The 17,199-nt window shown below is 38.7% G+C and overlaps 1 protein-coding gene across 4 annotated transcripts in view; it reads left to right on the forward strand.

The window, feature by feature from the left end:
* The window catches only part of chd3 (chromodomain helicase DNA binding protein 3), a 57,426-nt gene that overhangs the window by 7,287 nt on the left and 32,940 nt on the right, over positions 1–17,199 (forward strand). For all 4 annotated transcript variants that reach the window (XM_066682001.1, XM_066681999.1, XM_066682000.1 and 1 more), the window contains 11 exons: positions 1,028–1,266; positions 2,659–2,786; positions 3,232–3,361; positions 4,477–4,652; positions 5,031–5,291; positions 7,136–7,339; positions 10,853–11,070; positions 11,173–11,304; positions 12,028–12,118; positions 12,552–12,743; positions 15,139–15,339. In XM_066682001.1, the coding sequence (XP_066538098.1) occupies positions 1,028–1,266; positions 2,659–2,786; positions 3,232–3,361; positions 4,477–4,652; positions 5,031–5,291; positions 7,136–7,339; positions 10,853–11,070; positions 11,173–11,304; positions 12,028–12,118; positions 12,552–12,743; positions 15,139–15,339 (1,972 nt within the window). The remainder of the gene's footprint in view (positions 1–1,027; positions 1,267–2,658; positions 2,787–3,231; positions 3,362–4,476; positions 4,653–5,030; positions 5,292–7,135; positions 7,340–10,852; positions 11,071–11,172; positions 11,305–12,027; positions 12,119–12,551; positions 12,744–15,138; positions 15,340–17,199) is intronic.

Here is a 17,199-nt window from a genome sequence, read left to right on the forward strand (position 1 = left end):
GTGGTGGTCTTGTGGTGGCCCTGGCCATTGGAACATAGAGTTAAAGGGGGCAAATAAAGCCTAAAGAGCAACAGATGGAATACAGTCTATAACTGTAAAATCACAGTGTTCTTGTATGGCTAGTGGAGCTGAAAGACTGGATGATGAGTGCAGAAACTAGGAGGTAGTAATAAGGTTTTGGCTGATGTATATTTAGAAAATAATTTAAAAATGCAGATGTAGAATGCACTATGCTGATGACACAGATTAAATACCCCACCCCTTACAACTAACTTGGCTCATCCTCTCATATTCCTAAAGAAATTTTCAGTACAGAGCAAAAATGTTAATATGTCACAGGCTAAGTTTTCCTCTCTTTTTGAAAGTTTTGCCTACTGTATGGAAGAGGCAATGATTTGAGGGGGACCCCCCCCCACTCCAAATTTCCTGCCAAATGTGGGGACTGAACTGGTGACATTCCAGTCACAAGCCCTCTTCTTTAAACATTAGACCACAGTTGCCCCATTAGGCCATGGCTGCCCAGTATCTAGTGTTAGTCCTCAGATTTTAAAGCAGCAACTCATGTGGTGTAGAGATAAGTTGACAAAAAATATGAACAATCCATATTCCAAGTGAAAATCTTTAGGGGGGGGCATGTCCATCTTGCAACCCCAGTCTGTTTATACCTTCCACATGTGGACTATCCCTTTAAAACTCCTGCACATGCCCAGGATAACAAACAGGTAGAATAATTATTTGTGTTAACAGTAGACTAATCGATAATGAAACTCATTGCTAGCTAATAGATTACAGATGTTTGTTGATTTTGTTGTTTACTTGTTGCAGTCCTAGACTGAATGTACTATTGAACTATGTATGGTGTATGTCATGGAAAATAGTGTGAATACAGAGCATAAACATTTAACTCACTGCTCCAGAGCAAAAACTACAAAGCAAACCTCAGACACAAAACACGTCTAACAAACTCACTTGGCTCTACTTTACTTGACATAAAGCATCCAACGTCTTACTCTGTATTGTATTGTAGGCCAATGATCGCTAAGAAGAATCCTAAGATCCCTATGTCTAAGATGATGACCATCCTGGGGGCAAAGTGGAGAGAATTTAGCTCAAATAACCCATTTAAAGGTTCAGCTGCTGCTATTGCTGCTGCTGCCGCCGCCGCCGCAGCTGCCGTTGCTGAGCAGGTCTCTGCAGCAACTGCTTCGCCGGAACCTCCACCTCAACCACCCCCACTTCGCAAGGCCAAGACCAAAGAAGGGAAAGGTGAGAAGATTGCAAGGGTAGGGGCATAATGGACATTTGATCACTTTTTTAAAATGTTCTCTAAATTATGTTTCACAATGCCTGTTAGTGTATAATAAGTTTAGTAGTAATAGTTAATATTTTTAGCATTAAATTATCTTTTTTTTTTTAAATAGTTTTATGAATTATTTGAATTATTTCTCAAATTAATAAGGCTCCTTTACAAATAGGGTAAGGTTAACCCCATTCAAAATTTAAATGATTTACATCATGTTTTCCTGCTTCATATTTTACGATTTAATTTTTAAAAGAAAACTGGGCAAATATAAAACAAACCTGATATAATTTTTATGTCCTGTACACATTTACACTTCATAGTGTTGGGGTCTGTTGATATGTAACATATCAGAAAAATCTACATTTTACGTATGTTTTTATTGGCTTAGATAATATTGAGGTTATTATTACATGCAATTTTATAACCCTAAACAACCCATTCACACTGCTTTAGGGCCATAACTTTATTTATTTAATTATTTTATTGCAACAAAGAAACACGAGGTACATGACGCATGCATTAGTTTTTATTCTAGTCCTGTTCTGGATGTTTAAATAATTGGCTTCAATCTTACCTCAAGTGTTGGTTTTTGATTAAACTTGACACCCTAGAATGTTATGCATTAGGACAACAATATATCTGTACATTGCTGTCCATCGCCATTTGACATGGTCTGTTGATGTTAAACAGTCAGAAAGTTCAGATGGAAAAAGATGGAGAAATTGTAGCACCCCAACCTTGTAGCTTTTAGCTACATTAGCCTCATAGCTCCAACACCAAACTAAAGAAGTCAACTTCAGACACCAAACATGTCTTGTGTCATTAACTATGTTTTGGTAAGAGGAACATTTTTCAGTAAGCCTTTTGTACATCTTCCCGAATCACAGCATTAACGGCCATAATAATATCATTCATTCATTCATTTTTTGTCTTTAACTGTTTATCCAGTTCAGGGTCACGGTGTGTTCAGAGGAATCACTCGGCACAAGGCAGGAACACACCCTGGCTTCACAGGGCGACACACACTCATACATTCACTTATACACTCACACCTAGGAACACTCAGGAGTCGCCAATCAACCTGCCATTGTGTGTTTTTGGACTGTGGGAGGAAACCAGAGCAGCCGGAGGAAACTCATGCGGACACAGGGAGAACACACCAAACTCTTAACAGACATCACCTGGAGCGGGCCTTTAACCCACAACCACAGGACCCTGGAGTTGTGTGACTGTGGCACTACTTGCTATGCCACCATGCGGCCATAATAATCACATTTGATCGTAATATTAGATATATCATTTGTAATAATGTTTTTATTGCATGTAGTGAGCTGTTCTCTCTCTTTATCTGACAGGGCCTGGCTATAAGAAGCGCAGTAAAAGTCCTCGCATCTCTGATAAGAAGAAGCCCAAGCTTAAAAAGATGGCTCCGCTCAGAATAAAACTGGGAGCCCTTGGTAACAAGCGAAAGAAGAGCAGCTCTGTGAGAAATTTATCAGAATATCTGTATTTTATCCTGTGAATGAATAATGCATTTTTCTTTCATTAATATCAATGTTGTCCCTCTGCCTTTGCTTTTGATGTGTAATTCTGTGCAAAGTATCTTAACTACAATTACTTCTGGGCTGCCTAAAGAATAGATTTGCACACAACATTACCATACATAAAATCTCCATTTGTATATGTGTAATTTCTTTCTGAGCAAAACAGTGCTTACTACCTAGGCATACAAGTTCTGTGCATATATTTTTATTACATTTTATTACATTATTGTATTTATGATGAATTTATGCAGCACTGAAATTATGTGTGTGTGTGCTTGTCAGAAATAAAAAAAAATAGGAAAAATACACATTAGATGTAAGCAGGAAACGTCTGTTTAAATATGGCATGCCTTTTTTGTTGTTGTTTATGTACTCTTTATACAGAGTGAAGATGTAGATGATGACGATTCTGAGCAGGAGAACTCAAGTGTTCACAGCTCATCAGTGCGCTCTGACAGCTCAGGCAGGGTCAAGAAGAACAAGAGAGGCCGCCCGGCCAAGAAGAAGAAAAAATGTGTGTCACATTTTCTTTTCCTCTGTGTTTGTTTCCATTTGGCACTACATACAAAGTTTCCAATGAAACTGTTTATGCACTGGACTGGAGAATGTGGCTCTATATAAAATCCTGTAAAAAATCTTTAAAATTGCTAATGTCAGCCTGTGAAGCTTAATCAAACTCTGTTAATCAGACAGTGTTTAATAGCTAGGATGGTCACAGCTGAATTGGAATTGCCAATTAATAATTAATTACAACAGCAGTGCAGTGGTAAACTGGGAAAAAGTATTTTTGGTCTACTATACTAAGTTAAAGTGCAGTGGGGTTTAAAAACCAATGATCATTGCAGTGTCTGCCCACAAATAATCTATATGTGTATGCCTACTTGGTAATTGACAGTATAGTTCACTTATTTTTAAATGATCCAGCTTCCATTTCATTGGTAATTCCAAAGAGACTATTTTTAATATTATTACAATGAAAACATGAGAGTGTCATTGTTGTAAACCCTGTTGTGGCTTAGACGGCCTTATACTATTGACAGTTCTTTACATGTAAAATTGGAGAACAGCTCCCCATTCTATTTCTTTAATCGTGCTCTGTTTAGCTAGAAAGTTTCCTGTATATGGAAAAAAGAACTCTGTTGGATTTTGAAAATGGTCAGATCTTTTAAATTTTGTGGCAACAGATGACATAGAGTTCATCAACCAAATAAAATATGGATGGGTGGGCAGTTTTCTCACTTGCCATTATGTATGATGCCAAATTGAAAGCATGCAAACATTCTCTGTGTTGTTCAGCAGCTTGGCCATATGTGAGTGCAAATTACGAGAAATAGTACATTTATTGGACAGTCCATATTTCTTTCAGATATTTGTTTTCTGTCTTATTTTCTTTAGAATTTTGAACCATACTGACTAACAATGTCAGCATGCTTATGCATCTACCATTCCACCTTTCCACCTGTAGAAACCCTATGTGACAGCTACGTCCTTGCTGCTGTTCTCTTTCTCATTTCTCTCTCTCTCTCTCTCTCTCTCTCTCTCTCTCTCTCTCTCTCTCTCTCTCTCTCTCTCTCTCTCTCTCTCTCTCTCTCTCTTTCTACCCCTCTCTTTCTACCCTTTCTTTTTCAGTGGTGGGAGAGGAGGATGGGGACGGCTATGAGACAGATCATCAGGACTACTGTGAGGTCTGTCAGCAGGGTGGTGAGATCATCCTGTGTGACACATGTCCTAGAGCGTACCACCTAGTGTGCCTGGAGCCTGAGCTGGAGAAGGCTCCTGAGGGCAAGTGGAGTTGTCCACACTGTGTGAGTCACCTTCATATTGGGCTTAAGCTCACTTCAATCCTGCTTAAAAGCTTAAAGGACCAAAAAGTAAAAATGTTTTGTTAAAAATGGCATGTTTTGGAAAGAAGCACAAGAGAAAAAAAAATCTAATTTTCTTGTATTTGTTTGGTCAAAGTGACAAGTAACTTTTTATTTTGAAGTAACTAAATCTTGAGGCTTGCAATGTGAATTGCAGCAAGGTAGATAAATGTAACTGGTTATCTCATAGTAAGAAAATCCACTTATTTTTAAGTATTTACAGAAAAAACATTTCTAATGAGAGTGCCCTTAGCTTGTTTATTCACCCTGGTGTAGTTTGTAAACTATCACACTTAAAGTATGTAATGTGTGCTCAACTAGGAGAAAGAAGGGATTCAGTGGGAGGCAAAAGAGGAGGACTTTGAAGAGTTTGAGGAAGAGTGTGATGAGGGAGGGATGGTGGACACAGGACCCGGAGGCGGAGAGGAAGAGGAGGATGACCATATGGAGTTCTGCAGAGTATGTAAAGATGGAGGAGAGCTGTTATGCTGTGACTCTTGCCCTTCATCTTATCACATACACTGCCTCAATCCTCCTCTGCCGGAAATCCCCAATGGAGAATGGCTTTGTCCCAGATGCACAGTGAGTACTGTAGAACATTGTACATAAAAGTAAATCTAATTGAGTTGATACGATTTGGGCAAAATTGGTTGAATTTTGATGCGCTATACAAATTTGAATAAACTAAAATCGTGTGCTAGTTGTTATTCATTGAAACCCCATTAACTCTCAGGTTCCCCATTCCAGAGATACAAAACATACATTTGTTTCATTTTATTAAAAAGCCTGAACTCAGACCTTCAGTCTGTACCAAGATCCCTTAATTTTTTTTAAATTGTTAATAAAATCATGCCAGCAATAGCAGAAGCCATCAGCTATGCCCCTCAAACTGAACTTAATTTTCTACAGACCTAAAAACAACATAACATTTTTAAGTCAGAGAGAATGTCAGGAAGGGGACAAGGAATTCCAATTCAACAAAATACTTTTCTTAACTAAAAGAAAAGTTACCCGAGATTTACAAGAAAGGGGGTTGGCTGGGATTCCAAACATCTCAACCAGTGGACAAGGATTCAGCTTACATCTAAAAATGTCTGATAAAGTAAAAAAAACACCTCGACCAAAATCTGCTTAGCTTCAGACAAGCCCAAAACATAGAGAAACAACCAATTCAACACCACACAGAGGATACACTGAGTTAAATAAATAAATTTGCTAGTCTATAATTGCTCATGTAGGCTATATGAACTAATTTAAATTGCTTAAGATTCAAATTAGCGGAAGAGGAGTGGTGGCTTCTTTGACATTATATCAAGTACTTTTTGCAGCTTTTGTTACTAGAGGTGAGTATGAAGGTATTTTTTGACAAAAACAACTAGGCACATTGTGACACATTTTTTGTTTCAGAAACAGTCGTGTGTGTTTGTAAATATTAAGTCACAGAAAGAAATGCTTTAGGAGTTACAAACTTAGGTAGGTCTTTTTCACTCTCCCACAAATACAACAAAACGGTTATACCAATTATATCCAGTTGTACACAAACAAAAAAAAAAATCAATTCCACAAGTGTATTATATCACTATGACCTGAACCTGCTGTAAACCAGGGATTAACCATGAGTCTTTTCCTGACTCTATCCATTTTTCTATAGCTCTGGCGTTGTTCTGGTTAAAACAGACAGCAGGTCTGTGAAGAAAGAGCACTGTGAAGGTGGCTTGAGCCTCCCAGAGCACAGCCCCAGAAAGCACACAGAGTACAATCATGATTTTATTTCCAGGTGATTATTTCAGTCAGAAATCAGATAACAGGTTGTTTCCCATTTTTCTATTTGAAAACATACATGGACCCTCTTTGTCCTCCATATTTGTAGGAGATAGTCTGTCACAAAACCAGGTGACATCATCCAGTAGCATTTGACACTGAAGCCCATTGAAACCTGATAGGTCAAAAGGGTTCCTCCTGGCTCTACAGGTGCACAAATCACTTTTGACAAGGGAAATATCCAAGAAAAATAAACCAAAAACAAAGTACTTGTGAGACTATGTTCTACAGGTGTGCAACTCTCATTGCATGAATGCCCATGCCGATTTGTGAATGTTAAAACTTCGTCCTTGGCTTCACATTTTCTTTATACAGATGTGTAAATATATTATGGAACCATATTCACTATCACAACTGTAGCAAAACTGCAAATATGATGTTTTTTGTATTTGTTTGTGTACTATTGAATTGATCACCTACAATGAAGAATTTGTGAAGGTGTATTTGTTATGTTTTGTTTGTTGGACATTTTCAAAAATTGTTTATTGTGACAGGTGCCCATTAGTTTTTCTCCAAAAATACCTTCAGAGGTGATTTTGTAAGATAAGGATTTAAGATACATAGTGTTATTTTGCCATATATTAAAATTACTGTCTTTCTTGCAGTGTCCACCTATCAAAGGTAGGGTACAGAAGATCTTACACTGGCGATGGGGTGAACCCCCACCCCCAGTGCCTGTTCCTCCTCCACCTGACGCACCACCTGATGCTCCACCCCCTCCCCCTATGAAAGGACGTCCAGAGAGAGAGTTCTTTGTGAAGCTTGCAGGGCAGTCCTATTGGCACTGTACATGGATCACTGAACTTCAGGTGTGTGTGTGTGTGTGTGTGTGTGTACCACAAAAAAGTCATTCCACATGTATGGACTTACTTGTGCAGAGGAGATATATTGCTGGTTGTATTGGAGGATGGTGTATATAATACATGAAGAAATGGATTTTGACTAGTACTGATTAGTACAGAAAGAAAATGCAGAATTATATTTCTAAATATGACAATATCATGACATTTATTGATGTTTAAAATACCCTGTGCAAAATGTGTTCCCTATGTAAAGATTTGAATTATATCAATATAATTTTTTTCCAGTGCCAGGTTCACATTGGGATTTTAGCCCTGATTTTCTGGTTGCTGGCTGTTTATGGAGATTGGTTACAAAATTCTGATGTTAGCAGCATATTGGTGTTCACTCGGCACTGGCTCAATTGCTATGTGTGAACTGCTGGAAAAAAGACACAACCCAAGGTCTCGCTGAGTGATCGCTGATGTCTCACAAACTCCTGACAAACATCTAGCAAGCTTCATTTCTGTACCTGTCAGCCTCTCTAACTCTGGTAGTGTGGAAAGTGTTGTGACTGGCAGTGAGTGCAGTGATTAAAACTCTTGAACTTGAACAGCAATGTGTTTTCTATAAGAATATATGTGCATACTCACAAGATTTTTAGTAATAAGTACAGGCAGCTGCATTTTTTTACAGCAAAAATAAACTTAGCACAAAAAGTAAGGACATTTGTGTTTGGTAGATTATTTATTTGTTGTAACAATGCTTCTTGGTAAAAATGATATACAGTTGGAAAGCCTGTTAATTTCACTTTTAAATGGTGCCCCATTTTTAAGGAACATGCATTTGTGGGATGAGCAGTAGAGCATTAGAATATGTGGGTTGTGCCCATGAAAAATTTGCCAGATCTTTCCTGCCTTTGCCAAACAGCTTATTTCACTGTTGCTATTGACACTTGTTTTGAGCTTCTGGTAACCCTTTATTGGCACCTGATTGGCAGCACCTGTGAGCATGGGCCCTGCTACAGTGGTCAATAGGTGTCTGCTTCAAGAATTGGCATTCAATGTTTGGCTGATCTGGATAGGGCCCCTGCAATAGGGAAGCCAATCTCTGGTCTCATCAGGTTGCAAGGAGGTCTGCCATTACTGCCCTTCACCGTCATACCAGTTTGCTCTGGTGTCGGCAACACTGCACTGGAACCTGAACATGTGGAGGAGCACTATTTAGTGATGAGTCCAGATTCTGCCTACGGCAGTTGGATCACAGGGTCAAAGTGTGGAGAAGACGCGGAGAACACTATGCTGATTACTGCACCGATAGAGTAACATGTTCTGGTGGAGGCATTGTGATGGTGTGGGGCGGCATCTCCCTCACTGGAGGCTTGTCATCATTGGAGGCAATCTCAATGCAGAGAGATATCGATATGACATTCTTCAACCAGTGGCAATCCCATATTTCCACAGTCTGGGACTGAACTATATCTTCCGAGATGAAAACACTCACCCCCACAGAGCAGGGTTTATCAGAGACTACCTCCAGAATTTGGGAGTGGAGAGGATGGAATGGCCTGCCAGCGTCCTGACCTCAACCCCATTGAACACTTGTGGGATCAGCTTGGGCGTGCTTTTTGTGCCAGAGTAACCAACACTACCACGTTGGCTGACTTGTGACAAATGCTGGTTGAAGAATGGGATGCCATCCCATAGCAGTGTGAGACCAGGCTGGTGACCAGCATGAGGAGGCTCAGAGGCTCCTGTTTGTTAAATGAATAAATTGTTAAATTGCCAATATGTCTTGTTTGGTGTTTGGTGGACTAGTTGATTGAAGTTTGAAGAAACAAGTCAATGGCAGAAAAAGCTGTTTGGCATTGGCAGAGAGGATTTGGCAAGTTTTTCATAGGCACAACCCACATTCTCAGCTCTACTGCTCATCCCACAAATGCATGTTCCTTACAAATGAGGCACCATTTAAAAAAGAAATGAACAGGTTTTCCAAAGGTACAAGATTCATTGCCAAGAAGCATTGTTACAACAAAGAAATAATCTACCTAACACAAAATTCCTTATGTTTTGTGCTAAGTTTATATATTTTATATATAAATATTCCAACTCTCTCTGCAGTATAGATAATCCCTGCTGCTATGTCTTTACCCATTTTTTTATCCTTATCATTTCTTATGTGTACTTTCTCTGCAAATTTTCTCAAAACAAGTTTCATAGCTCTTTTCTGGGCATCTACAGGGGTTGGATAATGAAACTGAAACACCTGGTTTTAGACCACAATAATTTATTACTATGGTGTAGGGTAAAGTAAAGGTGGACTCATCAGAGAACAATACATGTTTCACATTGTCCACAGCCCAAAACTTGCGCTCCTTGCACCCTTGAAACCGACGTTTGGCATTGGCATGAATGACCAAAGGTTTGGCTATAACAGCCCAGCCGTGTACATTGAGCCTGCGGAGCTGCCGATGGACATTTCTGGTGGAAACAGGAGAGTTGAGGTGCACATTTAATTCTGCCGTGATTTGGGCAGCCGTGGTTTTACGTGTTTTGGATACAATCCGAGTTAGCACCCGAACATCCCTTTCAGACAGCTTCCTCTTGCGTCCACAGTTAATCCTGTTGGATGCGTTTCATCCTTCTTGGTGGTATACTAACATTACCCTGGATACCATGGCTCTTGATACATCACAAAGACTTGCTGTCTTGGCCAGCAAGACGTGCACCAACAATTTGTCCTCTTTTGAAATCTGGTATGTCACCCATAATGTTGTGTGCATTGCAATGTTTTGAGCAAAACTGTGCTCTTACCCTGCTAATTGAACCTTCACACTCTGCTCTTACTGGTGCAATGTGCAATTAATGAAGATTGGCCACCAGGCTGGTCCAATTGAGCCATGAAACCTCCCACACTAAAATGACAGGTGTTTCAGTTTCATTGTCCAACCCCTGTATTGGGGAAGAAATAAAAACATGTCTTGCACATAGCAATGCATCACTTCTTGCGTGTATTTTTACAGAAAACCCTGTTTTTGGAGACCAGTGAGACCTGTTAGGGGTCCCTACTGGTGAAAAAAGTGTGTAATTTATGACCCTGTTGATCAGTCATGTAGTGAGCAAACCAAAAAACTATTAAACTCCTGATTGCAAGTAGTTGTGTAGTGTAAAATATGTAAGTCATGTAGTATGTCCATGGCATAAGAGTTGTCTATTGTCTAACCCTTACTCTGAATTTACAACAAATGAATCCTTATATAATTTTGTTACCATGCAGAAAATAAATTTACATAAAGGAAATTTAATAAGCTGTGGTTTAACAAGGACACAAGGTATCAGATGCAATTAACTGTCAGTGAGAATTTGAGAAGTAGTGCCCATTGTGGCCATGAATGAGTGAGTGAATATTAAGCATGTAGTGTAAAGTTCACAAAAAAGAATGAATAAAAAGCATATATGAAAAACACAATATTGTTAATAACTTTAACAATAAAATAATAATTAATAATTAATTTTCTTTTCCTTGTTTCTTTCTATTCTAAGTTGGAGATCTTCCATTCTGTGATGTTCCGAAACTATCAGCGTAAGACTGATATGGATGAGCCGCCCAGTCTGGACTATGGATCTGGAGGAGAAGAGGATTCTGGAAAAAGTGAGAAACGACGAGCCAAAGACCCTCAATATGCCATCTTAGAGGAAAAGTATTACCGCTATGGCATCAAGCCAGAATGGATGATGGTACACAGGATAATTAACCACAGGTAAAACAGCTTGCAAAATGTTTCAATGTTTGTTCATGCATGTGACAGTATTTATTGATATGTCTTTTCCAAATATCATATTGTGTGCTTCTCTATGTCTAGTGTTGACAAAAAGGGGAATTACCACTATCTGGTGAAGTGGAGAGACTTAACTTATGATCAGTGTACATGGGAAAGAGATGACTTGGACATCCCAGAGTTTGGCATTCATAAAGCAGCTTACTGGAGACACAGGTAATGTAGAACTTGGGAAATATATCCAGCGGCTCCTAATATTTCTGTATTTGTTGATTAAAATATTGTGTTGAGAAAAATTGTACTAAGTATGATTAAATATAACTTGAAGAATAGGTGCCAGAACACTCCATGACAACCTTTATTCCCAGGGAATGAGACTCATAAACATCTGGAACCACCTACCTTTTTCCACTTTACTAATGACATCTGACCTGCTGATAATGCTTAGTATAGTTTGTTAAACTAGAGATTCCCAATAACTAGGCTGTGGACTAGATTTCTGGATTTAAGTCTTGTCACAGTGAATACTCTGTTGACTTTCCCGTCCACATATCCGTTTGAACTTTGTTTCTGAAGATGCTATTTTAATTTAAAATCTGGGAACACTATTCATGAAGCACTCACAGAAATTCATTGCTGCTGTGCAAAATGAATATGCGCATGCCCAGATTTGTGCTGCATTAAAATAAATGTTCTAGCAAAATATTAACGTACTATTGCTTTTATCGCATTTTACAAAAAATCACAGCTTTTCTGGAAGCAGGGTTAGTATCACAGCAGCATCTGTGAGACAGTACACACTACGGTACAAACATGGCAGACTACCTGTTCATATGACAAAAGGTCTATAAAGTCTTGGATCTTGAATTTCTAATGGGTGTTTCTTAATTGAATGTGTTTATTAAGCAATTAAACCATGAGTCTTTTTGTATCACAAAGGGAGGAGGTAATGAAGGAGGACCCAGAAAAGCCACGGAGTATGAGGAGGAGAGAGGAGAATGATGAAGCTCCTGGAACTCCTGTTACTGATGTGAGTATGAAACCTAAACAGCTCCCTTGTCGATAGCTTTCTCCATTTTTTTATCTTTCATTTCCATTTTCTGCCATGACTCAAGTGGCTGCCAGCTGCAGTAGGTCACATATTCAGTGATTTTGCATTTCTTTGTTATGTTTTCAGTATATTTTATTTAAATATTTTATCTTTTTGTGTGTGCAGTTTTAGAAATATAACTGTTGCATAGAAAAAACTTCTGTTTATTTACCAGTTCCTTGGAGATGTCCGTTTTACCTTTGGGATCTATTTAACTGTCCAACCATACATACATCAGTATCTTCATCCAGCTATTGATATATAATTAAGTTCTTCTCCTGATCATTAAGTGTCAGCAAACCTAACCCTAACTCAGGTCTCCGTATTCCCTGGTTCTCTCTAAATATTTGTTTATCTTTCATTCTTTCCGTAGCCCACTATTAAATATGAAGAACAGCCAGACTTTGTGACGGTGACAGGAGGCACTCTGCATCTCTACCAATTGGAGGGCCTAAACTGGTTACGTTTTTCATGGGCTCAGGGCACCGATACCATCCTGGCTGATGAGATGGGTCTGGGCAAGACAATTCAGACCATCGTATTTCTCTATTCACTGTTCAAAGAGGTATTGCCAGATACATGTTTTGGTTATTGGAGCACTTGCCAAAATCATTAAATACAAAAGTGATAGTTTGTTAATAAAATGCTTAAACACACCTATAATTCATTCATTTTTTTAGACAGAAGAAGTTTTCTTTCAGATGTACTTATTAGGTTTGACCAGCAGCATAAACAGCAGAAAACTTCGAAACACCATTGTGTGTTCAAATTATAAATCCATGGGTTGCAGGGAATGTCACTGTCTTGTCGCCACCATATTGGTTCCTTAGTTACATTACTCAGACACACAACTCAAAAACTGTGATGTTTAAGTTATTTATTATTTCTCTCAACACTTGTAGACCTTGTTTAGATGATAAAATTAAAGAAATGTAAGTATAGAACCTTGACCAGTTTATCTGGGTCTTGTTTTTAAACAGCTCTGCTCATCTCTCTCATTTGGTAGAGAGATAGGTGCTTCATATCAAATATTATTATACTCCCTGCATAGTGCACATCACAGATAATAAAACAAAAATTACTACACCCAGGCAGTACTTACACATTAACTTGACAGAAAAACGTGAATCTTATAGCTTAATAAAATATTTCAGACATACAACGTACTATATGACTGCAGAAACTGTTTTTTATGACCTGCACTGTGGGCTGCTTGTTTGATGTCTTGTTTAAAGACACCTCTTCATTTTTACCTGAAAGGCACACATTGTGGGTGATCGAGTTCATTTCTGACTAAGCCGTACCTTATATTCTTCTTGATAGTGCATACGATTTTCTCATTCTCCTCTGTTTTATGCATGTAGATGCGTTGTGTAGAAACAGACCCACTTGTAGATGGCTTCTCTGAAATATTTACTGGCTTTTTCTGGAGTCACCAGTTGAACCCCTTGTTTAAGAACCACTGTCTTACACGCTAACTAAAAAATGTCCCTAAGCCCAAATGATAGAGGATGTAGGACCTTGAATAATGGTTTCTACACCCATGTACTATGCAACATTCATTCATTCATTCATTGTCTTTAACTGCTTATCCAATTCAGGGTTGCGTGGCTCCGGAGCCTACCCGGAATCGCTGGGCGCAAGGCCAGAGCACACTACTATGCAACATATCTAATGCAAATGCATTTATATTCAGCTATCACCTGCATGGATCCTTTGCTAACATTCAGAGCATTATTTTGGTGCAGAAGCTGTAGTTTCATGATTCACGCAGTGCACTATGTATGTACAGTATAGTACTGGGCCCTTTTGAGGCACGGCTTGCATGCCGCTGCCAGTGCTTGCTGATGAATACAGCACTAAGTGCATGCATACAGGCAGATAGACAATTGAAATCTGATTTGACCTTTCACATTCATGTTGTACGCCCACAAAACATACATATCTGAGCTAGTACCACATATGAACGTGAGTCAAATTTGATTTGAAAGATTGAATTGTCATGTCCTCACAGCCCTGAAAAAAATCTAATCGGTGTCACATTAAGGTAAAAAAGATTTAAAATAATTCAGCCTGTTAATGTAAAAAGGTATAGTGGCTGTTCCTATTATGGAATGGTTTCTTAAGCTCATATTTTCCAATTGAACATTTGGTGCGTTCATTGCCATGGTATTGAGTTGATTGTTCATTTAATCTGTTTTATGGAGTCATTTTTCACTCTTTAATTTAATTTGGTGCTAGAAAATTAACTAGTCATCTAACGTTTGTCAAAATGGTTAGAAGTATAGATGAATATTTTGCTCCTAATAGTGGGTACTTCTACTTGGAGCGTCAATGAGTCACAATCAACTTCTGAATCTGAATGTCGAAACCCTTGGAGTGAACTCCAAATAATTAATTCTTCAGCCTGTACTGAACTTCAACAGATAAAACTTGGCGTAGTTTACGGATTTTGGTTGTATTGTTTGAAGTATACAACATCATCATATGATCTGTACGGTATGTTGTGTATGATATGATCGGTTAAATCCTGACTCAGTGCAGTTTTCTATGATGTTAACACTGTTTTGGTTGAAACATAGAGGTCTTATTTATATAGTCAAAGTTTCATTTCAACAGTGGCAGCTACAGGAGTCGAGAGTTTGAGTTGGCTGAAGAAAGTTGCACACTCTACTCAGTGTTAGTTCGGCCAATTGGAATAAAAGTGCTTAAGAAGCCATGCCATGATTGGTGCAATGACATGTCCTATGAATATGTTTAATTTGCTGGAATTTTGACATGAATATTAAAAATTTTTGTATCAACAGATGTGAACCATGAGAGACATTTGTGTAGTTGAGGAAAAAAAAACAGCTATTCTCTCTAATATTTTGGTACAATATCAATTCCTTAGTTTTTACTTCAGATTTCAGTCTTATACATTTTTTTACATTTGTGCTTTTCTCCATTCAACACCTTAGGGTCACACGAAGGGGCCGTTCCTGGTGAGCGCACCTCTTTCTACCATCATTAACTGGGAGAGGGAGTTTGAGATGTGGGCTCCAGACTTCTATGTTGTCACCTACACAGGAGACAAAGACAGCAGAGCCATCATCCGTGAGAATGAGTTCTCCTTTGATGACACAGCTGTAAAAGGTGGAAAAAAGGCCTTCAAACTACGGGTGAGTAGAAAAAGTATGGGAAAGAAACAGAAAATGAATGTGTACATATAAGCAGAATATTATCTGCACAATATAAACAGTTATTACAGTCTATTATATGATGATATGTCTGAAATGCATTTGGAACAAAATAAAGAGTTATTGTGTTAAAACAAAGATTGAAATGGATTTTTATAACATTGTTCAGATATGCATTTTGGTGAAGTATTTTGTGGGCTCCAGAGTGGGTTTGAGTGTCTGACTGTGCTGACTTTGATAACCCTGAACTTTCTAACAAATCAGAGGGCTGAATAAGATAATATACAGGGTAAGAAGTGTGAGTAATAATTTTGCTGTTGTAGATTTTCTGATGCACTGGCAGACTGTATTCAGTGGTCTGCTCTGATTATGTCCTGGCATTTGGCTTGTTCTTGTTAAGTTGAAGAGCCAAACCAGGTGCTTATGGCTGATGTGAGGATAGACATGGTTGGTATGCAGAACTGGATCATCATGGCCTGTGGCAGGTTCAGTTTTCTTCAGCTGCCTCATGAAGAACATCTTCCAGTGTTGGACACTGTGTTTGTCCACATTGGTCCCTGGGTCCTACATGAGGATACCAGATACTCAACTTCTTTTCTGTAGGTAGATTATCAGCATTTTCCTTCCCATACTTGCTCTCTACACTTTGTTCAATTGGCCTTAACTTACCCACACAATGTTAGATAGAATGTGGGGTCTGTTAGCTATAAGGGTGGACTGTAATGTTAACATAGGTCAGCACGGTAGCGCAACAGGTAATGTTGCTGACACACTGCTCCAAGGTTCTGGGTTTGAGCCCTGCTCTGGATGACTGCCTGTGAGGAGTTTGGTGTGTTGTCCGCGTGGATTTCCTCTGGGTGCTCTTGTTTCCCCCCACGGTCCAAGAACACACCTTGTTAAGGTTGATTGGCTACTCAGAAGTGTCCATAGGTGTGAGTGTGTCGCCCTGTGAAGGGTGTGCCCAGTGAATCCAGGTAGACTCTGGACTCACCATGACCCTGAATTGGATAAGCAGTTACTGACAATGATGAATTAATGAATAATGTTAACATAGCCCTCCAAAAGCATTCAGCTTTTAAGTGAGTTTGTTTTAGCAACAGTTAAAAAAGAAGCTTCATGTATCTGAGAAGAAGGTATGTGCTTGCTCATACCCTCCCAGGTTGGTGGCATTTTGTGTGATTGTTAGAGTCATAGCTAATGGGGTGGTCCTAGCTAATGGGTGGAATTGGCAAGAATTAAATTGGTAAGAAAGTTGAATAGAAATCAAATAGCAGGATAACTGATCTGTACTCTGTAGCATTCCTGTAATTTTCATCTTCTGGGATTATAGTGGATTTCTGAAACTTTAAAGGGGACATCTACAATTGTGGGGAAGCGCAATTTGTTTATGTTCCAAACTCTTCATCTTTTTAGGTGGAACCCTGTGTTTGAGAAGAAAAATGACTGGCTAAAGTTTAACTTTTCCATTTTCTCTTAATTTGTTTCATTTTTAACTCAATTCAATAATGCGTGTCCCAAATTTAGACGTAATTCCAAGCAGATATTTGCAGAAACAGCAAAAAAATAAGTCCTAATTATTCACCTGTGGAGCAGGAATAGAGCAATATCTTCATCTTGGGTTTGTGCTTTTGAACGTTTGGAGTTCTCTCCGTTGTCTAAAAGAACAACAGATGCCTTCTCTGTGCCATTAGCCGAGGGAGATAAATCCTAGCATACCTGCTAGCAAATGTTGAGGAAGCATCTTTATAATAAAAATAAAAGTGTTTTTTTTTTTTTTATTACCATTGTGAACATTGCCTTTAATGAGTATTAGACTTATATAGTGCTTTTCTAGACACTCAA

The sequence above is a fragment of the Hoplias malabaricus genome, chromosome 9, assembly GCF_029633855.1.
Source record: "Hoplias malabaricus isolate fHopMal1 chromosome 9, fHopMal1.hap1, whole genome shotgun sequence".
Classification (NCBI taxonomy): domain Eukaryota; kingdom Metazoa; phylum Chordata; class Actinopteri; order Characiformes; family Erythrinidae; genus Hoplias; species Hoplias malabaricus.